The 26,787-nt window shown below is 53.1% G+C and overlaps 3 protein-coding genes across 4 annotated transcripts; all 3 read right to left on the reverse strand.

Moving 5' to 3' along the window:
* Positions 1–310: 310 nt before the first annotated feature.
* TMEM208 (transmembrane protein 208) lies at positions 311–5,407 on the reverse strand. The gene is made up of 6 exons (XM_054640866.2): positions 5,332–5,407; positions 5,165–5,260; positions 5,020–5,079; positions 4,776–4,912; positions 1,796–1,880; positions 311–758 (listed from the first exon to the last, which is right to left on the reverse strand). The coding sequence occupies exons 1-6, from the start codon at positions 5,335–5,337 to the stop codon at positions 621–623; spliced, it is 522 nt and encodes a 173-aa protein (XP_054496841.1). The 5' UTR covers positions 5,338–5,407; the 3' UTR covers positions 311–620.
* Positions 5,408–6,353: 946 nt separating this feature from the next.
* ELMO3 (engulfment and cell motility 3) lies at positions 6,354–14,317 on the reverse strand. The gene is made up of 20 exons (XM_054641059.2): positions 14,115–14,317; positions 14,003–14,043; positions 13,813–13,885; positions 13,689–13,739; positions 13,048–13,217; positions 12,144–12,243; positions 11,888–12,039; positions 11,728–11,806; positions 11,299–11,349; positions 10,816–10,938; positions 10,530–10,661; positions 10,155–10,259; positions 9,543–9,651; positions 9,194–9,330; positions 8,938–9,101; positions 8,701–8,813; positions 8,345–8,449; positions 7,921–8,003; positions 7,635–7,715; positions 6,354–7,458 (listed from the first exon to the last, which is right to left on the reverse strand). The coding sequence occupies exons 1-20, from the start codon at positions 14,190–14,192 to the stop codon at positions 7,246–7,248; spliced, it is 2,160 nt and encodes a 719-aa protein (XP_054497034.1). The 5' UTR covers positions 14,193–14,317; the 3' UTR covers positions 6,354–7,245.
* A 130-nt stretch (positions 14,318–14,447) lies between these two features.
* On the reverse strand, positions 14,448–26,742 carry E2F4 (E2F transcription factor 4). 2 transcript variants are annotated; one of them, XM_077185180.1, is made up of 10 exons: positions 26,548–26,742; positions 24,624–24,733; positions 23,983–24,146; positions 23,449–23,490; positions 20,764–20,825; positions 20,339–20,624; positions 19,767–19,931; positions 18,614–18,661; positions 17,034–17,078; positions 14,448–16,722 (listed from the first exon to the last, which is right to left on the reverse strand). In XM_077185180.1, exons 1-10 carry the CDS (start codon positions 26,722–26,724, stop codon positions 16,607–16,609), a joined length of 1,215 nt encoding a protein of 404 aa, XP_077041295.1. In that variant the 5' UTR covers positions 26,725–26,742; the 3' UTR covers positions 14,448–16,606. The 2 variants fall into 2 exon arrangements, with proteins under 2 accessions (XP_077041295.1, XP_077041296.1); XM_077185181.1 differs by lacking the exon at positions 18,614–18,661.
* Positions 26,743–26,787: the final 45 nt, after the last annotated feature.

Here is a 26,787-nt window from a genome sequence, read left to right on the forward strand (position 1 = left end):
CTTACATCCCACTGAGCTCCTGTAAAGGTAGCACAGGCCAGTCTGTGGCCCCAGAGAGCTCAGGCTCAATCCCAAAAGCTCCAAGTTTGGCTGCAAGCCCTGTTCTCAGCATCCCCAGCTGCCCCTCACTCCTGATCCTGCAGGGCAGCTGCAGATTCTTCACAGGGTGCAGAGGCTGTAGCAGGCAGGGCAGCACAAAGCTTGGGAAAGGAGAACACTGGGGATTCTGCTCCCCTCTAGCCTAGCTCTCCAAGAACATGCTGGCACTTTTCACAGCTCCCCTGCACAAACCCACTGCCAGCACGGTCAGTTAAGACTCTGCTCTTTAATGTACTATTTCCTCCAGCATTGCACTCCCCAACGCTGAATGCAATACAGCGCTGCTTTAAAAAGATATTTACACACATCCCAGCATCACCCCCTTGTCAGCCCGAGGAGCAAGGCCTCAGCCCACGCCAAGACCCAACCAGGGGAAGTCTCTTGCGGCCTTTCTGTCGGAATGGCAGCAGTGACAAAGGGCAACAGAGCTACTGCGGTGGTTCTGGATTGGTTTTGGTCGCATCCCTGATGAAATAACAGCATGGAGATGGGAGAGGGTGTTGATCTGTGCCCAGGCAGGGCTAGAAGCGCTTCATCTGCCGGCGCTCCTGCCGCCGCTGCTTCTTCTCGTTGGGCTCCTGAGCAGCGGGCGAGGCCTCGGCTGTGAACCAGGGCCCCAGGATGTTCACCCACAGGAGGTAGAGAGCCCGCCCCGGAGCCTGCAAAACACACGTGGCACAAACTCAGCCACAAACTCCTGTCCCTCCTCGGGGACAGGAGGGCTGGTCCTTCTGAGGGACACAAAGCAGCTGGATCAGAGGCATCTCAGGGTGCACGGAAATCAAAGGCAGTGGCAGGTGCCCAAAATAAACGGCCTGGTTTCATTCCATGGTTGAGGAATGTATACAGAGCTCAGACTTCATGCGTGGAAATCCCAGCATCAGGTCTGAATTACCCAGAGGGATCCAACTGTCCAGACATTCCGCCTCTCCTTCCTTCAGAAAACACACCCACATTTCTTTGAATTTATGAAAAAAGCAATCCAGATGGTCTCCAAGGGACAGCCGAGTCTAGGCTGCCCTCTGCCAGGCCAGCTAGAGAGGAATTTTGGGTGAGGACTGAAATAAGATCAAGGACTGAACTGAGATAACTTTCCATGCTCCCACAATTGCCTTCTGTACCTCTGTGGGATATCCTCAGAGCAGATGTGGGGCTTTTAAACTAAATGGAGATTTTTTTTCTCCTTCTGCTCACACAGTTTTAGCTGGAGACACATGACAAATGTTTAAGGAGCAGAAAAGGTTTGGTGTGTTAAGGGGAATGAAAGCCTGTAGCTTTTCATTTTATCTACCCAAAGGCACAGTGTGCAGCAGATCCCAGCCTTGGTGCATGCTGAATGGCTCAAAGAGCCAAACATGATGAAACACTGTTTGTTACAGACACAGAAAGACTCTGTGCACCAAGACAGCTTTGATCTGCCTCATGTTGCTTGTTGCCCATTTATGGGACCAGAGGGAAAGACAAAGGCCAGCCTAGTTTTTGCGTGGTTGGCCCAGAGGGATCAGGACTTCTTTGCCTTGTTCAGTCTAAATTTTAAACAAGATGTGACAAGGAGATTAAAAACCATATCAGGAAATAGTTCAGGCCTGAAACATGACACTGAAATGAAATGGATAAATAACGTCCTCCATCCTGAAGACAGGGAAAGAAAGCAACAATGCAGAGCAAGATGGAAAACAGCAGGGCTGGGGCTTACCAAGAGCCAGAAGTACCAGACGTAGAGCGAGAAGCAGCTCAGCACTTGGACTATAGCTGTCAGCAGGATCACATCCTTAAGGTGCCTGAGGGAACAAAAGCAAAGTGTTAATCTTTCATTCCAACCCCTGCCAAACACGGCAGCTCCTCTGCCAGCACAGTCTGCTCTGCCTCAGGGGAGCGACCCTGCCCAAGCCAGGCTGTCCCTGCTTTGCCACACACGGTTATCTAGAAGAGTCAAAGCAGCAAACAACAACAGCAAAATACTCTGATGAATTAAAGAGATGATCTCCCTCTGCAAAAACAACATTGAGAAAGCTGAGGAATTGCTGGGGGTTGGAAATCAGCAACAAAACCACCCCCCACCCCCACAGCCGCAGCAGCAGACAGCCCTGCTGATTTGACACCTATAATGACAGAAAGTGTAACTCCTCACGACTGGCTGTGCTGAAGGGAGCCATGAATCTTCCCCATGCCATTTCACAGGCTGACAGACACTTGGGGTCACTAAAGGACAAGCACACCACAAGCTGAGCTACAGCAACAGACGGCTCCTCTTCCCCTCCTGCTTATCTGACTCCAGCCCTTCCATGCCAGCCTGAGGCAGAGCTGAGAGCAGCCAAGGAGAGGAATCAGCTGCCCACACTTCAACCACCACCCTCGGGGGATCTGACACCCAGGAGATGTAAACAGGTATTAGTTTTTCAACACAAGCCTCGGGGAGTGCCATGAAGGTTTAGAAACGAGGCCAACTCTCACTCTGGTTAAATCATCATCTGCTGGATAAAAATCCCTTGAGTCACATCCAAGAATGGAGACATGAAAACAAAGGCTATGGCGGCATAAACAACATTGACTCAAGACACTGCAGAATCCACCACCAACAGCTCTAGCACAAGACACTGAGGGTTCAATGACCTCTGGCATTACCAGAGGCCACAGAGGGGTGAAGGCAGAGCTCCCACCAAGCCGAATTCTCCCAGAGATCATGAATATTGGCTTTCCCCAACCCCAGAGCAACACAAAGCATCCATTTCAGCGTGAAATCCACAGTGTTCCAGAAGCAGCTCCAAAGGAGCAGCATTAATCAGCTGCCACAGGCTTAGCTAAGAGGCTGGAAATATCCACTGCTTTCTGAAATACCTGCTAGCCTCTGATCCCCAGAGAGGTAATTCAGAGGTACAGGGTAAGGATGGGAACTTCAGCTCTGAAGGTTTTGTTTTTAGAGTTCTGCCTCCCCTGTGTTTTGCATAGCCCATGACTCAGATAAGCATTAATTCATTTTAATGTGTGATAAACCCCACCCCAAATGCTCATGCAGAAAAAGCTCTGTGCCTCAGCAGCAAGGGAAGTACATCTGCATCCAGGACTGCAGCAGTGCTATGGCTGTGCCTGTCACCTTTTCACAGCAGGTGCTGGGATCCCTGTGCTGCCTCCTGTCAGTCACATCCCTGACAGCACCATCACACACACACACACACGGGACAGTTATCAGGCACTCTGCCTCAGTGCCTTGCACAACTCCAAGAGGCACCTCCCACAATCAGGAGCACATCCCAAACATCAAAATTCTGTATTTTCCCTCTTTGACTGTCCCACATTGTTTCACTAAAAAGGTATTCAAAATATTTTGCAATTCTACTCCAGAGAGCCAAACCAGTGTAAATAGGAGCAAAACACTTGGCTGAGCAGCCAGTGACCAGCTCATAGGTCACACCCCCTCTCCTCCTGGCCTTGTCCTCCCCTGAGTCTCTTACACCAGACATTTCAGTCACCCCTGCTGCAGGCAGAAAAGTACCATTCCACCAACCCAGACACAAGATGAGAGCTCATCCAGTGCAGATACAGCAGGTTCTGTACTCCACTGCGTGCTGATAACATCCCCAGGCAAAAATCAAAACTTACGTTAATAAAACTGTATACATCAATGTATGACCCTGACTGCCCGAGAACACCTGATGCAACACAGAGGGCTCAGCTGCAAACAAGGCCCCACTGTGCTTCTTCAAAAGCCTGGCAGCAAGGAAAGGACAGAGATCAACCTGGAGCTGTAGCCCAAAGACATGTGAGGAAGGAGCCAAGGACCCCAGCACCTCGCTGAGCACATGCTGAAGATCCCCAGCAGAGGTTGGACCTGGGCAGAGCTGAGGGCAGGGAAGACAAAGAGCAAAGCCTGATGTGTCCACAACCACCTGGCAGTTTTCTGTAACTAGTTTGAGTCTCACTGTTGGAAACATGTAAATCTAGAAAGCATTTCTGCTGTTCCAGCAATGTCTCCTTATTTTATTTAGCAGCACTTTGCAGGAATTACTGCTGTGTTTCCTGTAATACTGTGGCATTCCTTCCCCAAGGAAAAGACAGTTACAGTGGCGCCAAGGACACTGGACAGGCAGAGACTCAGTGCTGTCTGCAGAGGCGCATGAAGAATGCACAAGAATGGGGGACAGAAATGGCTGAGGAGGTGACAGGAGCTGGCTGAGACAGAGGCAGGAATTTTTAGTGTGCAGAGCATTTCAAGACATGTCCAGTTTGCAACCAGGATGGCATAACTGGCAGCAAAACCCTTCTGCTCTGTCAAGCACTACCTGCTGTGCTGGTTTAAAAAGAAAATACCTATCACTGTGTGCTGCAGCAGTGTTTGTTAACTGAAAGATGATTGTAAACTACTCCTGCTGAACTCTTTGTGATCTCTTACCTCTACAGCTCAGCCCTGTAGACAGTGACCGTGCCAGGCTGACACACCCATGTCGTGGCTCCTGACTGGAGCCCACCAAGCCAGGTGTTCAGGTAATAAGGACGGTTAAGGTACACTCTGAGAAAAAATGGCTCCAAACTTCCAGCTCCCCTCATGCCCATGCCAGTGGGCAAGCTAAGGAGGGAGCTGAGGCCCAGCCTCGTCATCGGGAGCCTCTCCTGGCTCTGTGTGCACGCTCAGGCAGCAGGTCCTGCTCACCTGGACTCGTGCGGGTGTGGACACTCACTCTGCCATCCCCTGCTCCATATTCAGGTCAATTCCCCCGTCGGCAAGGCTGCCATCGTCTGTGAAAGACGGCTTTGCCATGGAGTTCATGGACCGGTAGCTGGTGCCGTAGACCACCAAGCTGAAGACGAACGCGACCTGCAACAGGGAAGCGCTGTCAGCTGCGATGGCCGCGACCCCGGGGCCCAGGAACGAACCCCAGCCCGGGTGCCCCCGCCGGGGCAGAACACGGTGCCGGCGCTTACCCACGTCCAGGCGGAGGCGGCGGAGTAGAAGATGACCAGGTTCACTACGGCGTACACGGCCTGCGGAGAGAACACGGCACAGCTTTCCTCGTCTGCCCGCTCCCAACCCGGCCCCGCGCCCGCCGGCCCGCCCGGCCGCACTCACGGAGGCTCCCAGGATGATGCGGAGGTAGAAGCGCAGCGTCTCCCGGTTCTCCTCGAAGATCTGCTTCTTGCCCTTGGTGCCCGCCTTCCCCTTGGGCTGCGGAGCCAAGAGAGGCGGTCAGCGTCTCCCCGGAGTCCCGGGCCCCGCAACCCCGGCCCCGCACTCACCGCCATGGCCGCGCCGGCTCCGCGCTCCGCTTCCCGCGGACGTGACGCGACGGAAGCGGCGGGACAGAGCCCCGGGCGGGCGGGACAGAGCTCCAGGGCGGGCGGGACAGAGCCCCGGGGCGGGACAGAGCCCCGGGGCGGGACAGAGCTCCGGGGCGGGACAGAGCCCCGGGCGGGCGGGACAGAGCCCCGGGCGGGACAGAGTTCCGGGACGGGCGGGACAGAGCCCCGGGGCGGGACAGAGCTCCGGGACGGGCGGGACACAGCCCCGGGGCGGGACAGAGTTCCGGGACGGGCGGGACAGAGCCCCGGGGCGGGACAGAGTTCCGGGACGGGCGGGACAGAGCCCCGGGGCGGGACAGAGCTCCGGGACGGGCGGGACAGAGCCGGGGACGGGCTGGACAGAGCTCCGGGGCGGGACAGAGCTCCGGGCGGGCGGGACAGAGCCGGGGACGGGCGGGACACAGCCCCGGGGCGGGACAGAGCCCCAGGCGGGCGGGACAGAGCCCCCGGGACGGGCGGGACAGAGCCGGGGACGGGCGGGCTGGGCGCACCTCGGGTCGGGAGGGGACGGCCTTGCCCCGTGGTCCTCCCACGGAATCGCGGAATAACGAGGCTGGAAAGGGTCAGTTGGTCCAACCTCCCTGCTCAAGCAGGGTCTTCCCAGAAGTGGTTTTTGAATATCTCCGGTGAAGCAGACTCCACACCCTTTCTGGACAAGCGAACTGGGAAGAACTTCACTGTGCGAGTAACAACGCAAAGGAACAGAAAGATTGTCCAGCATGGCACTGGGACCATCCACAGTGCTCCCGGCCATCCTGGGCTGGAAATAGCCTTAGCTGTAGGGAGCTTGACTCTGAGCCTGCACCTCAACACCAGGAACAAGATCTTGCCAGCCAAGATCTTTTAGGCTTCTTCATGCACAGCTCCCACAGTGCTGCCATCCCATCCTTACCCACTCTGGCTCCTTTTGACCCTCAGTCAGCCTGAGCCCTTCACCAAACCTTTGGAAAGGACACGGCTCCGAGTTCTCCACAAGTGTTTATTGTCCCAATACACAGGAGACAGAGGCATGGCTGGATCCCCACCGACCTGTGGTTGTGTTAGCACAACACCCTTGGGGAGGAGCTGCAGGCACGAGGAGGTGCAGGGCACTGGGGTGGGGCTGTGGGGCCGGGGAGGAGGTAGCTTGTGGTGCAGTAGTGCAGCAGCATGGCTGAAGTGTGCAAGTATCTGCCCCAGGTGGGGAAGGCACTGGAATTGGCACGATGGGCACACCAGGGTCAACTGAATGGTGGTGGGAAAAACAGGCTTGTACCCTAATCACCCCCATTCCAGGAAAGTGCAGAGGGCTCAGCAAAAACACCTTTCAGTGCAGGAGGGACCTGGCAGGGCATCATCCCCTGGAGATGCCATCTGCTTGACAAACTTAATGGAAAGGTGTGTTCCATCCTTTTTCTAACCACTTTGTTGTCCAGAAAGGATCTCCTACACTGATAGCAAAAGTGAGGCAGTGCAGATTGGTACCTTTGTAGTGTTACTCCCCCTCCAGCTAAAACCAGGGCTGCCTGTACCTTTATACCAGTCCACATCCTTGCCCCTCTGCCCAAAGCCTGGCTGCAGTGTGGGGGAATCAGTGCCACCACAGAGGGGTTTGACTGTCTGTATTTCATCTCACCTCCCCATGGCAGGGGGCAGAGCAGCCAGGTCACCCCCCCTGAACAGGAGGCTAATGCTTGGTGGCTCATTCCCATGCTCTTGCAGGAGGCAGGACACAGGCAGGGAAGGGTGGGACACCCAAGCCCCCAGCAGCACCTGGCCTGTCCCTTTGGGCCAGAGATGAGGGACAGAGCCTGGAGGGAGGGACTTGATTTTTAGGGGCATAGAGGGTGGGGACAGGGCACAGGGAGGAACTCACTGCTCTGCATGGCTAAAGTCATAGCAGAAGTTTAAGTTGCTGGGAGGCTTTGGGATGGGAGGGGGATTGTCAGGAATGCTGATGTTCTCCAGGTCCAGGAGCCGCAGCTTGAGCTCCATGGACAGCAGGACATCGAGGTCTGTCTGCGTTCTCTCACTTGTCATCTCCTTGCCCAGAAGCACATTCAGCCCATCCGTCCAGAGGCAGAACTGGGGAAGCAGAGCATGGGCATCTCTGACACCAGCCCTGGGCAGCCAGAGAGCCCATCTCTCCCCTGCTGTGGCTTCCACCCCCCAGGGACACAGAGAGCTCACTCCCTGACTGCTGTGCCCTGGCACCACATCTTGGGCACTGTGTGCCACCCCAGCAGGCCCCTGGAGCTCACCTCGTACCGGGTGGGGGCAATGAAGTTGAGGCAGTATTCCTCCACATCGTGCACAATAGAGAAGGCCAGCTCCAGGACATCCTGCAGGGACAGCACAGGGGCTAGCTGGCTTCTCAGCTGGACTCCTCCCAGCCCTGGTGGGGTTCAGAGCAGGAGCTGCACCCAGCCTCCTCCTCTGCACTCCAAGAGACCCAAGAGGTCTCTGTCCATGAAACCACACGTGCCACCATCCACCCACTCCCAAAACCCACTCCCAGCTGGACAGGATACGGTGTGAAATGCTGACCTTGTTCTGCTTCCCAGAGCTCTTCTCCTTTGTGTGTGGGCACTCCTTCCCCACCAGCAGCATCTTCATGTCTGCCACAGGAACTGCAGCAAGTGGAAGAGCTATGAATTCCTTCTCCCTCTTCCCGTCCCTCTCCTCCTTCAGGTCCCCCATGTGCAGAGCCCAGTACAACCCAAATGTGGGGACTCACTGCCATCCACAGCTTGGGGTGGGGGGCTCAAGCCACTCTGCAGCACCCTTTGGGAAGCCAGTCTGGCCCAGCCTGAACTCCCACAGCTCCCAGTCCCACAATACCAGCAGACACAGGGACAGCCATGCAGCAGCAAGCAAAGGGGCAATTCCCACCTTAAGGCAGTCTTAACCTGGAGGTTATCAGAGGGCTCCCCTCCCTCCTTCCCACCCTCTCCTTCTCTCCATCACCTACTTTTCTCTGTCAGGCTCTCGATGGGGGGAGACTGCACCCCCTCCTCCACGTCCCCATAGTGCAGCACCTTGTGGTTGGGGGACAGGCGGCAGTACCACAGCTTGTCTGCAGAGAAGAGCCATGAGAAATTCTCAGCCTCCCCTTGTAGAGATGCCCTTCCCAAGGGGCATGGAGCTGCCCCCTTATCAGCACTCCCCATTCCTCCCAGCCCATGGGACAGCCAATACCAGCTGTCCAGGGAGTTGGGCATTCTACTCCCACAGATTAACTGGGACTTCCCCAGTGGCAGGGGACATGGGAATAAGCCTCTGTCCCCCTGCCAGGCCCCCCACCCTGGAGCAGGGTTGTGCACCCACCCTGCCTGCGGCGGCTGCTGATCTTGCGGAAGAGGGTTCCCTCACAGAGGTGCAGCAGGCGCTGCTGTCGGATCAGCTCCAGCAGCTCCGGCTTCAGCTTCTCCCGCAGCTCCCTGCAGTGAGAGCCAGCACAAGAGGAGCACAGCCATTTCAACAGGCACTCACTGACCTCCCAGCCTGACTGTCCCTGCCCCAGGCCCCCATCACAGCTCCCCTCCCTGCCCACAGCCCACTCACAGCACAGGCACAGCCAGCGTCTCCTCCTGGTGCAGCCGCTCCGTCTGCCGCAGCTTCAAGATCTCGCTGTAGTTCAGTGTGTTCACTCTGGTCTTGAACAGCTCCAGGGACGTGGGCTTGAGGGACAGGGTCCTGGTGATCTGCTCCCGCACCACCTGCATCACCTGCCAGGCCCAGGACGTCAACTCCAGTTTGGCAACACTCCCCAAATCCCTGAATTTGTACTCCCATCCAGGGAAGAAGCATCCCTCCATACTTTGTCAAAGTCCTCCTGAGTTGCTCTCATCTCCTTCCAGGTCTTGTTCACCAGTTGGATGCAGATGCAGAACAGCTCTTCAAAGAAATGATCCTGCCCGAAGAACATAGGGTAAAAGGCCTGAGCCGTCTCCGAGCCTGTGGTGAGAAGGACAGATGAAGCCAGACTCCTCAGTTTTTCCAGGGGATTTCAGTGTCCAGGGAAACCTGGGTATTTCCCAGCCCTACATCCCCTTCCCATGCTGTCAGCCATGCCAGAGCCTGGTGGCCACATGGATGCAGTCCCCTGCCCTGGCAGTTTGTTCCCCAAGCAGCAGGGCAGGGAGAAGGACAAGCTTGGGCACACGTACATGGCTCTCCAATGTGCAGGATCTCGCAGAGGATCAGAGTGAGCTGGATGCTGCTCCGAGCAAAGGGACACTCGTGTTTGTCTTCCCGGCTGCTGTTCTCGAGGATAAACTGGAGAAGAGGGCCATAACCTCATGTTACATGGATTTGGAGGGCTGCACTAACAGTGGGTGTCAGACTTGCCACGCTCCTCCTGCATTCCTAGTTAAGCTGTCCCCCCAGTAGGTGAAGCCATCTCTAACACAAGTGACCCACTCTTCCCAAAATCCAGCCCCAGCCTCCTCCTTCCCTTGTGGCAGTGTAGGAGCTCGTCACAGGCACTGCAGGTTGGAGCATGGCTCATGCCCTGCTGGCTTTGTCCAAACTGCCCCAGTTTGCTCAAGGCCTGGAAACCAAGCTGTGAGCAAACCCTTAAAATTATGGGGACCCTTCAGAGGCACTGGCCTCAAATGGCTTCTCCCACCCACAGGAAGGACTCATCTCCATCTGAAACAGAGCAGGGACACTTGCCTGGGTGTGGCCAAGGACAGATCAATCACAAAGAAAGGAAAAGAAGGTGGAGATCCACCAGCACTTCTCCATCAGGGAGTTCCCTGGGAGAGCACAGCACCTACCCTGCTGTAGGCATTAGGGGTGTTCCTGGAGAAATACACCATGTTGTCCAGAGCAAGGAGTCCTGGTGGGGCGCGGCGGAGATCCTCTGCTGGGTTGCTGTTGTTCTAGGACGACACAAAGGATGCAATTTAGCAGCTGCTGCTTTGTTTTTCAAGCAGCAGTGTCTTCCCAACACAGCCATGGTGTTTGCCTTTGAGTACCAGCACTCCACAGCATTCGCTGTTCAGGAGTGTTGAGGGAGCAGAAGGGAGGTACTGCATGGTGGTCCCTCAGCACCAACAGGGACACCTGGCTCAAGGAAGCCATCAGAAGGTGCCACCAAGAGCATGTGGTGGAGCCAGCGTGGGGCTCAGGGGGATGCAGGGGGAACACACCAAGAAGCCCAGCTTGCGGAATTCCTTGGCACACAGGGATCGCCGGCGCTCGGTGCTGAAGGTGCCAGCAGGTGCCTCACTCTCCAACTCAAAAGCAGCCTGGCGCAGGGACTGGAGCAGATCCCGCTGATCCTGGAGGGACAGAGGAGAGAGGGGGATGCCAGTGAGCCCCACAGCAACAGGTTCTCCCACGGCAAACCCAAATGTGTTGGGTTCACCCAAACGTGAGCTACTTCCACAGGTGGAAGAGACCAGGTGCAGATTTGCAAGGAGAGTACTCCCAGACCTGTGAGTAGGGATCCATGGACATTTTCATGCGATGCTCGCACAAGTTGAGGCTGACAGACTGCAGCACGTACAGATAATGGGCCATCTCATCCCCCAGTGGCTCAGGGCTGTGGATAATGTTCTACAGGAGATCATGAGACAGAAGGTTCCCCCATGCTGCTGCTTCCAGTCCAAGCACAGGACCCAACAGCCAAATCCCAGCAGGTCCTGCTGCTCAAAGGGGTGTTGGGAAGTGGGAAACTCCCCTTGGGGTTGGACAAAATCTGTGTGCACTGAACTGCAGGCAGATGGGGGTGCAAGCCTGGGCACGTGGGTGCCAGCAGAGCAGCACCCATAGGCATTCTCAAGGAAGGGGTATGGGACAGACAAGCAACCCAGCCAAGCACGGTCACCAAAGACTGGAGCTCAGGGGACAGGGCCTGGGGAGAAAGGACAGAGAATAAAGCACAGAGCAGACCCTTGCACAACCCCAGCTCCTCACCTTGTGGATAAACTGCCTGATGTTCTTCTCCCTCAGGTAATCCATCATTTCCTAGGGAAAAAAAAGGCTGTGTGACATTCCCCAGCTCAGCACACCAGCACTTCCCCCCAAAAACGGAGGAGGCAGAGTGAGGACATAGACTTTAAACATCTCTGGGCACTTCTTGCAGCCCTGCCATCCCAAAGAGCACAAACCCCACAGCAGAGGACCCAACTGCCTAAGGTCCCATCACAGGGGGCCCCACCCTGAGAACTCAGATGTGCCAGGGGCTGGGTCATTACAATCACTGTGCCACCACCAACTGTGATACTTCTGTCATTTGAGACAAAAAGTCCTGACAGCTGAGGGCTCTCAGCAGAGCACCCTGCTGACAGGGGCACTGTGGTGCCTGACTCTGCAATGCCACCACCCTGCCATGGGGGCCCTCACCTGCCGCTCGGTGTCGGTGGCGCTCAGCAGCAGCGCAATGAGCAGAGCCATCGCCTTCAGCTGCAGCTGGGCATTTGTCCTGTGGGAGGAAGAGCAGGAGGATGTGAGAGTCACCAGCTCTGAGGAGGGGGGTGAATGGTGCTCTGGCCTCTCCACTTACACCTGCAGGTGGGTGAGAAGGCGGTCCAGTGTCACTTCTTTTTTGACCACCTCAAAGAGGAGGCGACTGGTAGGCACCATATTCTCCAAGATAGACAAGGAGAGCTGCTGGATAGATGCATCCACTGCATTCATGTTGACATAACTCACTATCTGCGAGACACAAAACCATCTGTCAATGGCAGGCTGAGCCTGGAGCACAAGGATAACAAGGGATGCCACAGGCACAAACTGTGGACATTGTGGAAAACTCTTACCTTCTTGATGAAAACTGTACTAAGATTTTCCCAGGAAACAAAATCATGCTCCATCAGCTCTGTGAAGGCTTTGAGGGTATGAGCCAGCATCTCCCCTGTACTGGAGGGACAAATGAACAATACAGTGAGGATGGCACCAGATACCCTGCTCCATCCTATGGTAGTGTCTCTGCAGTTGAACATTGGTGGGCATGTTAGAAACAGCTAGGGAGGAGAGCAGTGAGCAGGAGAAAGGAAAGAGACTGTTGGGTAAGAAAACAGACTTCACTTAGTCATCCCAGGAAGTTGACTTGCCCAGGAAGTCAAGGCAGGGTAAGTTCAGTAGTTAGAAGCTGCATCACCATGGTACAAAGATCACTGCAGACAAGCCCTCAGGAAAGCTGAACCACCCTATATCCCTCCCTCTACTTCCAAGGAACATGTGCTGCATTGCCTAGTTCCACATTCTCTGTGTGACAGGAGCTCAGAGCAGCTGCACCATCACATCCTGAAAGAGTGACACAGGCAGTGGTATTTGGCAACCGGGGTTTTCTCAAGCTCCCTGCAGAACTCTTAAAGCTAAAACCTCAGGGCAGAGGGATCATTCAGGGTGGCAGGAATGAGGAGCAGCACTGGAGGCCAAGTTGATCACAGGACGTTTCCTGGTAGCAAACCCCATGAGGCTACAGATAACCCAGCCAGGGAAGGGATGGAAGGTTCAAGTCTGGGCACGTTCACAAGGAGTAAGGACTGCATATCCGTGGGGACCTTCCCCTGGCAGCCAGCATGCAGGGACACAGCCACAGTACAGGCATCAACAAGTCAGGAACACAAAAAGTCCACTCCAACACCCAGCTTGGAGCTCACGCAGCATTAGCAAGGGAGAGGAAAAGTCAAGGACTGCAAGTCCTGTCCTGATACTAACTCGTTCCCTTCTTCTACAATAGAGAAGATTTGCTTCAAGCCATTCCTGCTGATGAACTCTTGAGCAAAGGTAACGTCGTGGGAGAGGCTTGCAAGCTTCTTCAGTGAGTCAGTCTTCACATCCACATTCTTGCTCTGGATCCCGATATACAACTGTTCTGCTTCTTGGTCCTACCAGGAAGGAAAGAATCAACCCAAAGGGGCTCATCGAAAGACAGCGAGAAACTTGAAGGTGGCTGTAAGAGCTGAAGTGCAAGTTTTGAAAGGAGCCTCAGGCTAGAGGAGCCCCTGTAAGGAGCTGGACCAAGAAACAGAGCCACCAGAGCAAAGACCAGGTGAAGCTGAGGATGGAGGTCAAACTGGCATGACACCAGCAACACTTGATGAGTTGGCCCCCACATCCAAAGCATTTCAAGATGATTTAATTTCTCTTCAAACTCCCCCAAGCTTTGCCAAGGGAAAATGAAGGCTGAGACATGTCTCCTGCCTGTGTTATTTCTGCTGGGTGTGAGGCACAGAGAAGAGCCATCATGAGCTCAAGCCACAGAGGCAGTCAGAGGCAGAGGGCTCAGAGCACTCCACTGCAGGGGCACGGAGCACCAGAGCACACAGCAGAGGAGACAGGGGGGCAGAGGGATGTACCGGGGAGGTGGTCAGCCGTAAAATGCTCCCGTTCTTAATGTCCCTGCGGTTCTGTAAGGAGAGAAGGAGCCGGTGAGCCGGTGGGCGCTGCGGCGGCGGGGCCGGGGGCCGGGGGGTGTCTCACCGACTCGGTGATGTAGGTCTGCCGCCCGTCCGCGTACTGCAGGGCGTAGCGCTCGGCGTTGGGCAGGCTCCACCTGCGGCCAGGGGCAGCCGGTCACAGCCGCGTTCGGCTGGTGCCGGCAGCCACCGGGTCACCGCAGCCCGACCACGGGCGGCTGTCACCGCTCGCGGGCAGCGAGTGCGGTACTCACGCATCACAGACGTCCTTGAGCACTGAGGCGAGCGGCTTGGTCTGCGAGAGGGAGGCCGGCCGTGAGCCGGGGCCGGGGGCGCGGGGAGGGGTGCGGGGGTCACGGGCAGTACCTGCTGGAGCTCGATGAGTTGCGGGACGGCTCCCACCATCTGGATGGCGATCTTCACCACGTCCTTGGGCGGCGGCATGGCTCCCGCGGCGGCTCCGCACCGCCGGCAGTTCCGGGTTGTTGCCGCCGCCGCCGCCGCCTCCCCTCACGAAGGGCCCGGCCGCCGCACCGAGGCCTTGCGCCGCCACCCCAGCCCCGGGCAGGCCCGGCCCCCTCACCTGAGCTGACGCGGGTGTGGCAGGACCCACCTCCGGCAGCAGGACAGGGCCTCCTGCCGGGAAAGGAACCCCATCCCCTGGGCTAGGGCAGAGAGGAGGCACAGGCTGGGGCAAGGTGAGAAACTCTGGAAAGTTTTTGTTTATTCACGTCAGAGAACACTCTGTACAAATATGACAGGCAATTTTCTTCCCTTGCAAAAAAAAAAAAAAAAGTATAAAAATAATCTTTATATATGAATCAAAAGTTCATTTGCAACTGTAAATTTTTCTCTAGGTATCCTTTTCAGGAGGTCGTCTAACTGGTGGTGGACATGAACACTGGGAAGGAGGGCAAGGGCCAGGCAGTACATGAAGAGCTCGAGCTACACCAAAGCCACGGAGCCTTGTCAACAGGCAGGACCAAGGGATTCCGGTCAGCTTCCACGTGGAGAGGGGAAGGTTCAGGGACAGGCAGCATGCAGGCTGGAAGTTCACCCCCCAGAGGGGTCTCACACCTCAGCTGTCTTGCCAGCAGCAGCTGCCAAACTCGTGTCCCATTGCTCTTCCTGAGTTGTTCATGCTTTCCCCAAAGAGGCTGCCAGTGCTTTGTTACTGCAGAAATGAACAGTCCTTGTGGAGGAGTCCCATGCAAAATGGGAGGGCCTGAGGAGCCACTCCAGGGACACAGGTCCCAAGCACATGCTCTTCTCACCTCTGCAGGCTCTTCATACTTTACATCCCTTAGTGCTGGTGCTGCAGCTGGTTGTATAGGTCACGGGCAGTGAGCAGCTACGCAGAGAAATAAAACATCAGCTGTTTAAGTGGACGGCTGGAAGCTCCCTGGGTGCAGCAGCCAGCCATAGCCTGGCCTGGCTCTCTGTTCAGCAGTTTGCAGAGCAGGAAAGGCAGGAGAGCTGCTTCCACTGTGGTGGCAGGAAGATGTGCAAAACTAAAGACACTCACAGGACCTGACCAAAACCCAAAGTTGGGGCTTGCAAAATACAATACAAATTCCATCAGGACATTTTTACTCCAATTAAACTACACAAGGTCCCAGCCTGGTACCAGCTGATGATCCTAAAGAAGCCAACAGCAGACCTTCCATTACAAAGCAATGAAGAAAACGTTGAGGAAAAATGATGCAAAGAAGGCATCACAGCAGGTAACGACCTGCCACAGGATCAGGAACTGGGAGTGTGGGTATGGGCACTAAGGGAGCAAATTCAAATATACAGAAAACCTGATCCTGAGAGAAAAAGGGGTAAAAAAAGCTCACTATTTTGACAACACCTACATAACCTGTCACAGCAAAATACTACTGAATTGTAACTGCTTGGTCACCTTTCAGACAGTTGCAAGTTCAAGTGCAATGGTTGGAAAAACCCAGCTATTTGCAAATATGAGCAGGCTCTGATGTCCCTGGAGTACCTTACAGGCACCAGCTGAAGCAGGTTATCCTTTGAAACATCTCTTCAGTCAGGCAAAACCAAAAATTAAAAACAAAACCATACTGGCACCTCTGCTTTAGCCCTGCAGAAACAGCACAGCTGCTGGACAAGGAGCTGGAGCCCCTGGGGCTGTGCATCAGAAGGCTGGTGAAAGCAGATCCAACATTCCTGCTGATGCACCAACAGGGAAAGGCTCAGTGCTCCTGAGTCTTACAAGGAGCACTCAGCTCCTGAATCCTACTAGGAGGCACAGCTGGCTAAAAAAAAGTGCTTTTTGTAAAACATACTAGCTTGGTCTGAAGTCACTGAAAGAACTAGACACTTTGGTGCCATTTTTTTTTTCCCTCTTGATGCCTTTTGGAAATAAAACTACCCCAATCTGAACCACTAACACAAAGAAATCTAACAAACAACCTCTGGGCTTGTGAACTGACCATGGTATTGGGGCTCCTTGTAGCAGCTGGTACCTAGGAGGTGCAAAGTGCCTCTGGGAGTGCAGGAAAAACCAAGGCATGCAGATTGGAGGAAGCTCAGAGAGGCACGTGGGCAAATTCTGCAGGTGAACTGGGAACACTCAAAACACAGAGCCTTTGAAGTGAGGCCCAGGATCCAGTGGAGAGATGCGGGGGAAAGCTGCACGTGCGTCTTGCACGTGCACCAGAGGAAGAAGCAAACTACAGGGAGGCTCCCAGCCTGCAAGTCCACATCTCTTGGCTCTGAGTCCATTTGAGAGCATCTCTGAATGATTCGGCCATCGAGCTCTAGCACAAAAGGAATCCAAAAATAGACACTTTCCAAAGAGTTACAAAACAGTCCGTGTTTTCAGGGCTCACAGCCGCACTGAGAAGTCAGAGGTTGAGGACAGGCACATCAAAGAGGTCACAGACACCTTCACTCTCATCCAGGTTGTAGATGTAGTCGTGATCTCCAGGTGGAGGGGAGAGGCGGAGCAAGGGAGCAAACACTGGGGAAAGAGAAGCCCAGGGTTGGTTACAAAACTCAGCACTCCCACCCCAGCTGAGTGCTGCCAATGGCACTGAGCAGAGCAGCCACCTCACAGGAACAGTCTTTGAGGTGTTTTCAGTCAGCCTCACAGAACTGAAGAGACTCCTGGGTCTCACACCTCTCTCAGGGACTGGCAGGACAGCCAGAACTGAGTCTGTGTCCAGAGCCCAGAAAAGACGAGGGGAGTCTGCAGTCACAAGGCTGCCAGCTGGGTGAAGTCACACAGTATGGTCTTCCTCCCAGAAAGGCCACACCATGACAGAGACTCACCTTCAGATGACATCAGCTCTTCCAGCAGCTCCGAGTTCACACATTCTGTGGAAGAGATAAGCATGGTAGCAAAACAGTCTGCTCTCCTGGTCTGCTCCTGAGTAGTTCCCCACTTTCCCCACCCTTGTTATCCTTTCTCTGGCTAAGGCACAGCATGTGCAGCAGGCAGTGAAAGGAAGCTTATGCTTAAAAGAGATAAAACCATGTAGTAAAAGTAATTCCAGCACAAAACACTATGAGAGAACTCCAGCTCCTGTGGCTTAGATTGCACAGCCTTAAAGCAGCTGCCAGCACCAGGGCAACATGACTGGGATCACACAGAGGATGAGAGGCTGCATGGAGTGTGCTGCAAGGACCGTTCCTCTGAGCTCTGCTGTGCCGTTCTCTTCCAGTCCTGAGTGTTGCCTCTGTAGCTGTTGACTCTGTTTTGTCCTTTGCTCCTGGATTTTTTCATCTTCCCCCTCCAAACTGGGACGAATACTCCATAAAACCACATACTTTACCATAGAAAGTAAATATCTCCTTTACAATAGCGTCCACACAGTGACACAGTAGTGTTACTTTGGGTAAGTTAGATCTCCTACACGGCTGGGGCTTTGCAGCAGTTTTTATCTCACATTGTGAACTTACTCTTCAGATGTACTTAGACATCATCAAGACTTCATCCACTATCTGCAGCAGAGGTGCTGGGCAAGGAGGAAGGATGTTCTCCAGGCTGACTGTGGAGCCCAGGGCTAAGAGCACACAGATTGGAGACAAACACATGTCTGTGTTTGGGTCTGTGGAGACTTTTACCCAAAGGCAGCACCTTCACAAAGCATCTGCTAGAGCATGGAATGAATGACAGCTGTTGTCCATCTCCTGTGACCACCACTGAAGCACTTGGGTGTACTTTGCCCTGCCATGCTGTGGGGCTACAAAGTATTTGGCCAGCAGTGAAGAGAAATAAATGTACTGATAAAGTTTCTCAGTTTAGGTTTATGTCAGACCAAATTCCTTCATGATTTCTGCCCTTAACCCAGAGTCTGTCCCACCATTAGGCAGCAACCTACAGATATTCCTTGGGCAGAGTCAGAACTCCAAACACAAGTAACAGCATCTCCCTCCCCTCCTGCTCCAAAATTACCAGCTCCTCCACCACCACCACTGAGAAGTATTTTGAAGAGAGAACACTATCTCCCCAGATTATTTGCTTGGATTAGCCTTAGGCAGCTAAAGCTGAAACAAGACTTAGCAGGGATTTTTCTTTTCCATACTGCTGACAAGCTGAAGGAGGAGCATGGAAAGGCTGAACGTGGATTAGCATTGGCATGGGGACAGGAAAGCCCTTGCTGGTGCACTGCAGACAAGATCTAACAGAGGTTGCTGGAAACATGGAGACAGAAAAATACATACAGAAACCAGTAATTTTAAAAGTGCCTAACTACTCTTTAGCAGAGGGCCAGCAGCCACCAATGACCACAAGCACCTTACAAAACCACATCCACAAAACAATCTGAAAGGGAGCGAATCAAACAAATTGTCCCTTTTCTGTGGATAGATGGGCACAGAGAAAAGCTGTGGTCAGGAAATGAACGTACCTCTCATTGGATCAAACATCTCTGACAGCTCTTTGGGAAGTTCCAGTACTGCAAATACAACAAACCAGATGGTTTGGATCATTACATGAAGAGTCTGAAATGCTTTACAGCAGAATCACCCACAAACCTACTGTGCTCCTTACACACCCAAATCATCCAGAAAGTCTGTTCCCACACTCCATGTCAGATATTTCTGCTGCAATGACAAGCAACAAACCACTTGAGCTCCACTACTTTAAAATAAATTTGTAGGAGCCCTGGGACATGAACATGTTATCACAGTCAGCAGCTGTGTCTGTAAACCTCACCCAGTACACTGCCCTGATTACCTTGTGTAGGATGGGGACAGGCCTTTGGAGAGGCACAGTGATAAGATATATGCACATCCAAGGCCTAATTCCACAACCAAGATGACTCCACAGCTCATGCTGCTCTGAGACACACCAGCAGCAGAAGTGAAAAAAGCACTGGGTGAGCTGTGTTTGAATAAGATTTCTTCTTCTAACCATAACCTAACCTCGAGTGTTTCTGCAGGGAAGTTGGGCTTCAAAACATTCTAGCAGTGTGGCTTACCTAGAGGATGCTTTTCTCTCCTTGGGCCAGCCTGCCATTTCCTGGCATAAAGCTCCAGAGTTCCTTTTTTAAAGCACATCAAGGACCTCCCCAAATACATACTGCAGGGTCACTAAGAACACAAGATCACTAAAGACAGATGAAGTATTCCTGAGCAAAGGAGGAAAAGGGAGACGAGCTCTCCTAATACAGAAAACTCCCCAAGTTACAAAGGTGCTCTCAGTGGTGGCTAAAAATTCTGTAACTTCACGCAGTCTCAAAAATAGGACCTTACTCTACAGAAAGGATTGAAAGGGAATAACCTGACATGTAACAGCAGAGACATGTGTCATGAGGGTGTCCTTTGCAGATTTTCTAGTACTGATGTCACAGAAAGCAGCAGGACACTAGACAAAACACAGTCACCTTGTCACCATGTTTCCTGGCAGCCTCACAGGGCAATGCCTACTCATCCTTTGCAGACTATGGCTGACAGCAAAGGCAGAATGGAGTTCAGCTCCTTCCTCCAGGCCCAGCAGCCTTTCCCTCACTCCCAGCAGCAGGATTTTGGAGCAACACATGAAACAAGCAGCACACTCACCTCCTGTGGGGTCGGGCTTGATGGGCTCAAAGGAGGTAGAGGTGCTGGGCAGGACAGAGCTGCTGTCCAGTGAGGCTGAGGACTGCAGCAGCTGCGTGTCCAGCGCCGCCGGCTGCCCCTCGAAGTCACCGCTGCCCTTGGCCTCTGCCGCCGGGACATCGCACTCTGGGAACAGCCACAGACACACCCAGGAACGTCATCTCCCACCAGCCCAAAGGCACCTGCAGCACACACTCAGCCCTTGCTGGCAGCGCTGGCCAGGCAGCTACACAGGGAGAAGCTTTCCTGCTTTTCTCCAGGTCCATAGTTGGACACATTTCCTGCTGATCAATGAACGTGCATGACCAGCTTCTCCCCTCCGGGGTTGGCACTACCTGCTGAAGCCAAGTGCCTGATCTCCCTGAGCACAACCAGTCCCACTAACCAAGGCCAAAGGAAGGGCAGCAGCAAAGGCAGCAATGCCCCTCTGCCAGGAGATCTCAACGCTGCACATTCAGCAGTGCCAGCCCCAAGGAATGTACGCTGCTCTACCAGCCACCAGCCCATTTCTGCCTCCTGTAGCTCCCTCTCACCTGTGCCTGCACTTTTCTGTGTGGGAGGCCCATGGTCCTGAGTGCTGGTGGGTGTTGGTGTGGAGGGCTGGGTGCTGCTGGGAACAGAGGCCTCCTGGAAGTGGGCGAGTGGTGGGATTTGTGGTTTCGAGGGTGCAGCTGCCTGGCACTGAATGAGGTCTTCAGGGGGAGGGACAGGGAGTACGACAGGAGGAGAGCTCCAAGTATCTTTGTTTACTAGGAGAACATCAATGGGACCACTTGTGCTCTTCAGGTGGATCTGGTATTTCTTCTGTCCATTTAGGCCCTGAAAAAAACCAAAAGCAAAACACAGACTTACATTAAAAACCGTTTTCAAATAGCATATCAATTTTCCACAGGGAAAACATACATGTACATGCACACACACAGAGCCCCTGCACTTTGCCCATGAATTTATCACTGACCTCAGGAACAGGAACCTCCAAACGTGTGCCTGATGGGGCTCGAATCACAAGGAGGGTGTCTCCTGTGAAAACAGAAGCAGTCAGGGCTCCTGGGCAGGAGCTGCTATGATGTTAATTAAGCACTGATAAAGAACCCACCTCAATGCCCCTTCCTCTCCTGGCAATCCTCCATGGAAGGAAGCCATCTACATCCCAGCACATCATACAGTTCCTAATGCCTCGGAAGAGCTTAAATTCCCTCCTAAGAACATCTGAACCCTAAGGGAAGTGTCCTTCATTCTGCTGTCACAAGCTTTCAGATGCGAATTAGAAACAAGAGAGCTGCACTGCCAGCAGAGAGATGGGGTTGAACCAGGCTCAGAGCCAGGCTGCCAACCTCAGGCTGGTGTCCCAACACCTGACACCAACACTCCCCAGTCTCTACTACTAGCCTTGGTTGTACTGGACCCTTCACAGAGCCCAGCACTTGTGGGGCTGGAAGCCAGGCTGACAGCACCCTTCCTTTCCAAGTCCTGCAGCTCCTTAAGACCTGCATCCTAATAACTCAACAGTCACAGGCAAGCAGCTCCCAGCCTGTATCTGGGTTTAGAGAAACATGAACAGAGAAATACCAGAGCTGTGAATATCTGACATATTTAGATCAAGCAGCTTGCAGCTTTCACTTTGAATGTTTAAGCTTTGTGTGGTTAATATTCACAATTCCCCAGTATTCTGATTAAGCTTCACGTGGTAATTAACACAGAAGATGCCCAGAGTGATGAGAAAGAGTGGACAGCAGAAAAGCACATCCCTTAATTTCAGGCTGGCAATCAAAAGTCAGGTCAGCAAAAGGTAAAGGGATTAAAAACAACATGGGATTTGTCAATTGGATGGGGCTTGTTTAACAAATCTACACTTAAGAAAAATGTAGAAGACATTTAAAATGCATAATGAAGCTCAAAGGCACCAGCTCAAGCTGTAAGAGCTGTCAGTTTCAGAGACAGGTGCTGGGTTTGTATCTTCTTTGATAAATATGTCCCAAATACTTGTACAAAAGAGCACCCAGTAGGTTTCCACTTCCTTTTTGAATCTGCAAGTGCAAAATGCATCACAGCAACAGATGCAGAAATTAGGTTTCCCAGTCACTAAAACTGACTGGGAAATTTTTATTCTTACTTCTCTCTTGTTTTATTCTTACTTATCTTCTTTCTTTTTTAATTAATCTCTATTTGACAAGAGTCCAAGAGTGGAAATCTTGGAGCAAGCCAGTTCAATAGCAGTCAATGAGAAAAACCAAGAGCTGAAATTCCACCTCCACCACAGTTTGAGCACACAAGAGGTTTAACCAAAGAACCTCTGTAAGGCTCAGATGTTCAGGAGAGGAAAAAGAATTATGTAAGGCATATCCATACAGGAAAACTGGACAGGCAATGGAAAACCATGGATGAAAGCCTCCATTCTAGAGGGAACTGACACCTACCCTCAGTAAGATCTAATCTCTGCATGTTTTGGTGAGGTCTGACCTCAAACACAAAGTGGTTTACAAAAACCAGGTGCAATGAAATGCAAAACACTCAACCAGCCAAGCAAGGAGCTGTTTGCTGGTCTCCAGTAAACTCTTCCAGACTGTTACGAGTGATCTGGCCCCCAACACTCTCAAACTGAAAACACAATCCCTGCCCCCAAAAGTGCAGCTTCAACCAGAAGAAAGACCAAAGCCAAGGGGTGGTGATGCAGCCGTTACACCAGCAGGAACTTGGTGAACAAGGAAAGCACAAAGGCAGTGACAGCAAACAGAGGAGCTGATGAAGTGCAGGGTGAGAAAAGTGCTTGGAGGAGGTGAGGAGAGCCAGACACAGGTGAGATTATGCATGGCTGGAGGCAGCCAGGGTAAACAGCTTCAATCTCTGCAGCAGCTAAGCAGAAGCAGGTTGCCAGGTCAGGAGAGGTCAGGCACCCACTGAAGCAGAAAGGAGCTGTGACTCCACACCACTACAGCTGGGAAAAGCAGTTTATGTACTGAGGCTGCCCCACTGCCAGCTGGCCACCAGGCATTAATCTGGTCTTACATCTGTCATTAGAATTGGCAGCAGAAGAAACAAAGACTGCTGTGGGTTTTCTTCACTTTTGCCTAGAGACAGAACATAGGACTTCTGATACAGGCCCCCCCAGCTTTAGGAATGAAGGGAGTGAGAGCAGAGAAAGTGGTGCATTCCCTTCTGTCCTCTGCTGTCTCCTTCCTGCATTCTTGTTGGCAGGGGAAATGATGTAGCTGACGGACCACCTTTAATACTATTTCCCTATTTACACCATGGTTTCTACTGTGAAATAAAATTTGTTTCCTGTCATTAGAACACTGCCCACCCAAGCCCTTAAAATTAAGGGCTTCTAACATAACACACATACACCCAACTGTGAAACCCAGCAAGAAGACTTCCTTAGGAGCAGCACCTCTATTCCTTTAAGCACAAGTAAAAGATATGGCCTGTCCCCTCTAATGGAGACAAGAAAGCTGCAACTCAGTGGCACACAAACCCAGGACAGCATCAGAGCTGACATTACATTTCACTTGATGCTGTTGGCCAGCCCACAGTCTGCTCTGTGGGCTCTTTCTTGGAGAAAGGAGAGCAGCTGGGACAGACTGACAGGCCTGCAGCATCACATCTTTACAACAGTGCACCTCATTGAAAATGAGCATTTCCTCACCTGTGAAGCACTTGCAGATATCTTCATGTGTCACATATGCTAATGTTCCCAATGTTAAGGAGAAAGGCTGCAGCTTCCTGCACAGACAGAGAGCTCAAAGCACCTGGTGTTTCCTTCCTGAGCACAAGGAACACCATTCCCAGAAGGCTCTCCATGCCACACTCTGAAGTAGTCTGCAGGTGAGGTCTGCAAGCTCCATGCCTGTCAGAGCTGACATCCTGAGATAGTTAAGCCACAAGAGCTGCTCTGCACTCAAGAAAGTGGCACCTGTGACTCAGAAAGAAGCACTTTTTTCATTGTGGTAAACATTACTGTGTTTTTTACTTCCAAAAGCCAGAGGAGAAGCTGGATGCAGAGAAAAGCAGGTCTCCAGGCTGGACAGTTACCCTAATTCCAAACCAAGGTGCTGCCTTTTGACCCTTTCAGTGCAGCTTCTCCAGCAGCAACAAGTCAGCACCCACCAAGCCCTCAGGTCTCTGCTTCCCAGCCCAGCAAGTGAACATGGAGACAGAGCCATCACTTCACACAAAGGATATCGACTGTTCTGCATGTCTTCTGTAACATTTTTGATGCTCTGCTGAACCCACATCTTCTGCTGCTCCAGCTCCTGTTCCCGCTGCTCCAAGTCCTCAATGTCTGCCTTCAGCTCGATCAGTTTGTGAGCTATTTCACGGGTGTTGCAGCCAGGACCCACCCCCCTGGGTAAAGCAGAAATGGGTGAGATATATCAGCCTCCGGAGGCCCCCAGACCAACCCCAACCTCTCTGCCAGCCTCTTATTCCCATCTGTGTCAAACATCAATGCCAGATTGCCTGGGAAGCCATGTCTGTACCCACTCTAAATCCCCACCTCCCAGCACAGCAATGTTTGGTACATCTTTCTATTTCCCACAGTCTAGCAGGACTCTTCCCCACCCCCAGTGTCATGACAGGCATCTTTTCTAGACCAAGGCAGTGCAAATGTTTAGCTTGTACCAAAATAACACCTTTGCTGTAAGAGAGACACCATACACACTTCAGCTTTCCTCACTGTGCCATCAGCACAGCCCAGCTGGGGGAGGCAAGAGCATGGACCACTGAGGAACCTCCCTCTGCACAGGGCATTTTAATCCCACTGTCACTTAAACCTGCACTAGAAGGGACCTGTGAATGATTTAGACCATCTCTGCCACTCACTTCCACTGGATACTGTTCTTGGACTTCTTCTCGATCAACCCGATGCCTTCCAGGACATTTGTGATATCGTAGATCCGTCGCTTCTGTCGCACAGCCAAGGTATCTGCAGCCTGAAAAAGGTTAAGACACTTAATTCCAAACTCTCAGTCATGTTTAGCTCCTTCCTGCCTGGCAGATTAACTCCTGGCCAAGTACTTTGCTCCCCATTTCATACCTCTTCTGTTCCAGCGTTTCAAGTTACACAGCCATGTTCCTGATCTCATATGACCATGAGAAGAAGTCACTCATTCTTCTTTTTTTCTTACCCCACAGCCTCCCCACTAAACACAAACCAAATTCCAGCACTCCTGCTTGCAGTGGATCCAAAAATCACCATTCTCCAGTAGCAAAGCAGTGCTAGAAAACAGTAGTTCAGCAGCCTAAAAATTCAGTGCTCCCTTGGGTAGAGATGGAGATTGGAAGGGGAATGCTGAGAGCTGTCTCTGCAACACTTCAGTGAAATCAACATTCACAAGGTCTTCTCTAAAGCTGATCTGATGCCACTTGACAAAGAATCAATATCTTTTCAAGAGACTCCTCTGTTTGAATGACATGATTCCAGGTGGAAAGTAAACATGAGCAAGCCTGGGGCTTCCCTGCCTTGCTCACACGACCCTTTTCCCCTCAGGTTTCAGGACTCAAGGAATGGAACTGTTTCCACTACCACACAGCAACCTGGCACCAGCAAGAGTTAATGTATGCACAGCCAGGACCAACAATGGCAGTGGCAGTGCAGACAGAGCAGGTCAGCACAGGAACCATGGCCCTGTCACCCACCAGTGAGGGGCCAGGACTTTGGATACCCTGCACCACACAACTACATAAATCACATTGACCAATATGAATTCCCTTAATGGACATTTGAAGCACAAAGATATTGTCAAATCCAATGAGAAAACAATTTGGCACAGGCATGGAGCCAGGAAACTCCTCCAGCCCTGCATTATTGGGGCTTTCTGGCACTTGTCTGTCTCACACACGTGCCCACATAAGAGATGATTATATAAACCACAGCAAAGGAACTTCCCCTACAGGAAAGGCCAGAGATTAAGTATTATACATTGCACTGTGTTACTTCCTCTAGGTGAAGATTTTAAAAATATAGAAGCAAGATGCATTCACACAGCACTTCTCCACTGCCTAAAGGAATGAGGGAAAACCTCTGGCAGGTGACTCTGACCACACTCTTCCTCCTGGTGTGTGCCGGGAGGGTTAAGTGCTGTACGGACGGTTTCTATAGGTATGTGTTTCTGTAGGTCTCTGAGGTTTTGGTGCCAGTCACCAAGTAAAGGGCAAGAACACAGAAGAGAACAAGGTGGTCAAATGGTTCTGCAACTGAAGCACACAAACACCTGCAATGTATGGCAAGGTCCTGGGGAAAGAAGAGTGCCCGGGACAACCCGATGGGGTGGGGAGAAGGGCTGGGAAGGAGGAGCAGGAGGAGCCGGGAGGGCGGCCAATGCAGAGCCCTCTGTGCACGGCCGGGAGCTCTGCCGCACCCCCAGGTACCCCGCTTTCCGTGCACCTAGAAACGGCTGGAAAACCCTCCAGGATCATCGATCCCAGCCACTAAACCCCACCACTGAGCCATGTCCCTAAGCGCCACATCCACAAACCTTCTGACCAGGGACAGTGACTCCACCGCTGCCCTGAGCAGCCCATTCCACCAGTGCCTCACCACTCTTGCTGTGTAGAAATTTTTCCTGTAATCCAATCTAAACCACCTGCTGCACCGGGCGCTGCCATGTCCCCGTTCTCCCCTTCCAAACCCGCTCCAGCCGCCGGAGCCCCGGTCCCGCCGGATCCCCTCTCTCCCGGCGGCCGCTTCCTCCGAGCCCAGCCCCTGGCCGGCGGAGCCCGAGCCCCCCGCCGCCTGCCCCCGCACCAGCTTGAGGTCGAGCACGCCGTCCTTGGCCTCCTGCAGCAGCGACACGAACTTGGTGGTCAGCAGCCCCAGGCTCTTCTCGTGCCGGCTGGGCGCGCCCGCAGCCCCGCTGCCACCCCCGGGGGGCTGCGCCCCGCACTCCGCCATCTGCCCGCCGCCGGCTCCGGGGCCGCGCATCCGCTTCCGGGCCGCGGGGCTCCCCGGGAACCTCCGGGGCGGGGACGGCGGCGGGGCGGGGAC

The sequence above is a fragment of the Agelaius phoeniceus genome, chromosome 12 (genome assembly GCF_051311805.1).
Source record: "Agelaius phoeniceus isolate bAgePho1 chromosome 12, bAgePho1.hap1, whole genome shotgun sequence".
In the NCBI taxonomy this organism is placed as follows: Eukaryota; Metazoa; Chordata; class Aves; order Passeriformes; family Icteridae; genus Agelaius; species Agelaius phoeniceus.